The sequence below is a fragment of the Triticum dicoccoides genome, chromosome 6B (assembly GCF_002162155.2).
Source record: "Triticum dicoccoides isolate Atlit2015 ecotype Zavitan chromosome 6B, WEW_v2.0, whole genome shotgun sequence".
In the NCBI taxonomy this organism is placed as follows: Eukaryota; Viridiplantae; Streptophyta; class Magnoliopsida; order Poales; family Poaceae; genus Triticum; species Triticum dicoccoides.
In genome coordinates, this window is record NC_041391.1 from 663,330,065 (window position 1) to 663,334,546 (window position 4,482).

The 4,482-nt window shown below is 46.1% G+C and overlaps 1 protein-coding gene across 1 annotated transcript; it reads left to right on the plus strand.

Annotated features, from left to right (window-relative positions):
• The first annotated feature begins 6 nt into the window (after positions 1-6).
• Positions 7-1,428, plus strand: LOC119325896. Its single transcript, XM_037599617.1, has 3 exons — positions 7-388; positions 481-776; positions 890-1,428. Exons 1-3 carry the CDS (start codon positions 211-213, stop codon positions 893-895), a joined length of 480 nt encoding a protein of 159 aa, XP_037455514.1. The 5' UTR covers positions 7-210; the 3' UTR covers positions 896-1,428.
• The last annotated feature ends 3,054 nt before the right edge of the window (positions 1,429-4,482 follow it).

The following is a 4,482-nucleotide window of genomic DNA, read 5'->3' on the forward strand; positions in this document are numbered from 1 at the left end:
ACTGCAGGCCATTAGCATTCGCAGCCGTCGGATCGTCAGCTTTGGGTGTTTTCGGCTGTCAGGTTTTCTTTAGCCCACGCCAGCTCGCTTTGTTATGATTGCCACTGCTCTGGTAACAGACTCCTACCATTCCGTCTGTCCAGCCAGAAACAAAGCTTGTACAACCCTCTTTTCGTTCGCACGGATGCAAGCATCCCGTGACGGCCGAAGATGGCTCATGTTGACTGCACTGTGATCTGGCCGATGCGACCGATGTCGTCCCACGCCCACTGTGCTTTAGCTCCAAACGATACGGTGTGCCTCCATTATAGAACTGATTTGCAGGGAAAGGCGAAGCGGCACCGTGGCTGTTCGGTGAAGCAGGCATGTGAAGTTGATCCGCCGGGAGGTAATCAGTCATCAGTTCCTAAAATCCTTCATGGGAGCTTATGTGCGCAACTCACCGGCAGCGATTAATTAAGTAAGATATTGTTTCCCCAGATTCATCAGTTTCTCGCCTGTATTTATGTGAGCTTCGTCGGGTGACGCTCTCCCACCCCCACAGATCCTTCTGCAACTATGGTTTTCGGCTAGGTTTTCACTCTGTCTTCATTTTTCTTTTCCCGATGATTCCCTATTTTACCCGATTTCATTGTGTCTGCCTTTCCAGTCACATATTTGTACATGTGGTGTTCATCCAAGACTCCTGGTTCTCTGGGAAAATAATCTTGGAGTCTGGTTCTCATATTAAGTTTTGTGGAAATCTTCACTTGAAAATCTGCAATGTCTGCAAGGAGGTAAATTAGTTCAATGGGCTGCCATACCTCATCTCTTCATGTTTTCAGATTGTTGTGAGTCCCTCATTAGCGGCATGAAGGAATCATGCTCCTCACTCCATCTAAAATACCAGGGATAGCCATGGATACATCAGCCCAAGATTCACATTTGGATCTGACATAGGGAACACGAGACCTCTGCCATTAGTGTCGGATGGTTCTTCATGGTACTTCATCCACTCCTTGGGGTAGCTCTAGAATTTCGGCCCTTTTGATATTATAGTTAATTTGACAAGTATCTATTCGACAAGTTTGGGTGGTGATTCTCTCTTGTGTAGTTTTTACCTTACGTGCAGTAATTTTTTTTGCTTTTACACAACATGAAAATATGATTTACGCAAGCTGAAATCATGGAGAAATGGCCTGTTGTTAATTTTGTGCCGCTGATACAACATCTCAGATTTAGTGCCCTGTTGTTGTTCGGTATCCATCTTCGGATTTGGAGGCTCACTGATACTACGCTGCGTACATATCTCCTGGCCTTAAGAGTCTTAGATGAGACATCTCGTTGCATGAGAACTACGTGTGTGTTCCTTGTATATGTTACTTCCTAACAATCCTTGTACTAATTACAACACATATACTTATTTTAAAGAAGAAATTGTTCAACTAAGGTGTTTGCCACTTGATATTGTCGCATCCTATCTATTCGGTGCCTATATGGATATACCTACACAATATCTTTAACAATCGCAATTACTGAATATTTTCATTTCTTATGAAATAGCATATGTTGACCCGGATAATCAAGACTTAACCATGCCTAAGTTACTCCATTGAAGATTGGACAATATATATTGGTTCATGTCAATTTAACATGTACTCGTATCTTAACAACTATATAGATTAATTATTGCAATTACAACTTCCATGTTTTGTTTATGTATATCACTTTCGTATTAATAGATTTTTTTCTATCATTCTATCATCAAAATAGACGGGCGCAGCAACGCGCGTCAACCATGATCTAGTAAGTATAAGTGTGTAGTTGTACAGGGTGCCAGGGCTTTGCTGCCGACATGCATGGTGCCCACAGCGCGGAGTGCTGCTTGTGCGGCGTCCGTGGTGTACTGCCGGGCAGACGCTGCGGGGCCCTGCCAGCCGTGCGACGGCCACGTCCATGGCGCCAACATGCTCTCCTGCTGCCGAAGCCACGCCTCCCCGCTCTGGGTCGCCTGCTGCATCGTCGCGACTCACGACCTCTCCTTCTGCAGTGGCACCGCTCGGTTTCTCTGGTTGAATTGCGACTATGAAGAGCAGCATCATTGGAGGCTGTTGCAGGCGGCGTCGCTACAGGCCTACCGCTACACTGGGTGCCTCTCGGCAGGAGAGCTCGCGGCGATCCTCGGCGTAGTCGGCTGTCGGCGACAAAACGGCTAGCAGGCCGGCCTCAAGTGCAACAGGCGCTGCTCGCGACTGAAGGCCGCGGGCGCGCGGACACGACGCTGCCATCCTCGTCGGGAGAAAGAAAGAAGGGGCGCAGCGTGGACAACCACCGCCAAGCAGAACATGAGTGCCTCTACGTTCCTGCCCGGTTGTGCAGATGCACCACTCCAAAGTGGTTTCTCGGTAGTAGGGTACGTCGCCGGCGTGCTGCTCGGCCTGCAAGCATCAAGCCTATACACCACACATGCAGCAGCAGCATCATGCCAGCCGCGCAGACACGCAAAGCAGCACCAGGACGCGTCAGGCCACAAGCCATCTCCATACAAGATGGAGAAAGACATAGGTGCAAAGCACGTATTTATAGGGCTCGGAAGGACCAGAAACACGAAGCAAAATTGTACTAATCTACCGAAACCATCAGCAGCCTCCAGAATATACGGCAACAGCGGCACGGCGTGGTTGGTCCGTGGTTGCATGCTGCATGCAGGCATGTTTGATTTGCATACTGTTCGGAAACATGTTCTATACGTGTTGGTTCCCATTGATTGCGTTGCCTGCATGGCTGCATGGAGTTCGTCACGTCACGCCCTGGTGCCACCGCTTGTTTAGGGGCTGCCGCGTCTTTGTTTTTAGGCAGTGCCGACCTTTTACATGTTATACGTGTAATAGCCCAGGTAAATATACGTGGCGAAATCAACAACATGCACTGCGGGACCAAGCGCACGCAACGCGTCGGGCCTAGCCAAGTCGATCACATGCACAAATCGACACACATCCAGATATCCCGAGGCAGATAGAACCATGCATGCAACGGAGCCGGCTCCTCTAACTTGCCTCTTACCAAGTTAGGAGCCTAACATGGCCCATATCCACCGCACAAATCAGATCCGATGGCTCTCCTTTTCCCAGTACTACTCCTTGCTACAGCTCTGTACTACTTCCACCGCTGCTCTGTTTTGGAGGGAAAATGAAAGCTTCTGCTCACTTTACCGCCAAAATAAGACCACAGCTCCCACACATTCTCGCTAGGACCACAGCTCCCACACTTCTCTCCTTCCTTCCTCACCTTTTCTTGTTCTTTCTCACATTTCTTCATGCATGAGTGTCCGAATTGGAAGAACCAAGTACAGGTCTTAAATTTGCTAAGAGTTCAAATTATTGGAGTCAATCTCTAATGGAGAACCAAGCAGAAGCAGATTCAAACAAGTAAGTGAGAATAACATTTTTGATTTTGTGCTGGATTCCTCTCTATTTTTGCAAATGAATGACACTATTTTCTGTACTTGTGCATTCTACAGAGAAAATGTATTGCCTACTTGGATACCTCAGCTTGGCATGAAGTTTGACACCCTAGATGAGGCTTGGAACTTTTGGGGATATTATGGAGGAAGGATGGGGTTTAGCATCAGACAAAGGTATAAAAACATAAGCAAATTTGATCAGAAGGTCACCTCCTGCAAATATGTTTGTTTTAAAGAGGGTAAAAAGGCAATAGACAAAAGAGATAATGTTGTTAAGAATCCAAGAGCTGAGACTAGAATTGACTGTAGAGTTCATATGACCCTTTCAATAAATCGTGAAGCTGGTAATTGGGCAATATCTGATCTTTTTCTTGAACACAATCACACACTTCAACTGCCAGAAGCATCCCACCTACTGCTATCAAAGAGAGTGATCTCTAATGTGCAGGCTTTTGAAATTGAATGTGCTGATTACTCTGGTATTGCACCAAAAGCTGCTCATGGAGTTTGCTAGTCGACGGGTTGGTGGATCATGTAATCTGAGTTACACTCCTCGGGATCACAAGAATCATTTGAGAACTAAGCGTCAAAGGGACCTTAAGTATGGTGAAGCGGGTAGCATGTTGAAGTATTTTCAAGACAGAGCTGCAGAGAATCCAGCATTCAAATATGTTTTACAGCTGGACTGTGATGAAAAAATAACAAACATTTTTTGGGCTGATGCTAAGATGATAATTGATTATGCTCATCTTGGTGATGTCATGACCTTTGACACCACTTTTGGAACAAATAAGGAACATCGGCCATTTGGTGTGTTCGTTGGATTCAACCATTTTAGAGAAACTGTTATCTTCGGTGCTTCTCTCCTCTATGATGAGACATTTGAATCTTTTAAATGGTTGTTTGATTCTTTCTTATTAGCACACAATGAGAAGCATCCTAGAACCATATATACTGATCAGGACTATGCAATGGGAAAGGCAGTTGGGTATGTTTTCCCGGAAACACGGCATGGATTATGTACTTTCCACATTATGCAA

What these genes read in the sequence shown, in the direction of transcription:
- LOC119325896 (XM_037599617.1), top strand. Translation starts at nt 211, where the DNA reads ATGGCTCATGTTGACTGCACTGTGATCTGGCCGATGCGACCGATGTCG. An exon ending in TGAAGTTGATCCGCCGGGAG is followed by an intron (nt 389 to 480) that starts GTAATCAGTCAT and finishes TTGTTTCCCCAG; the next exon opens with ATTCATCAGTTTCTCGCCTG.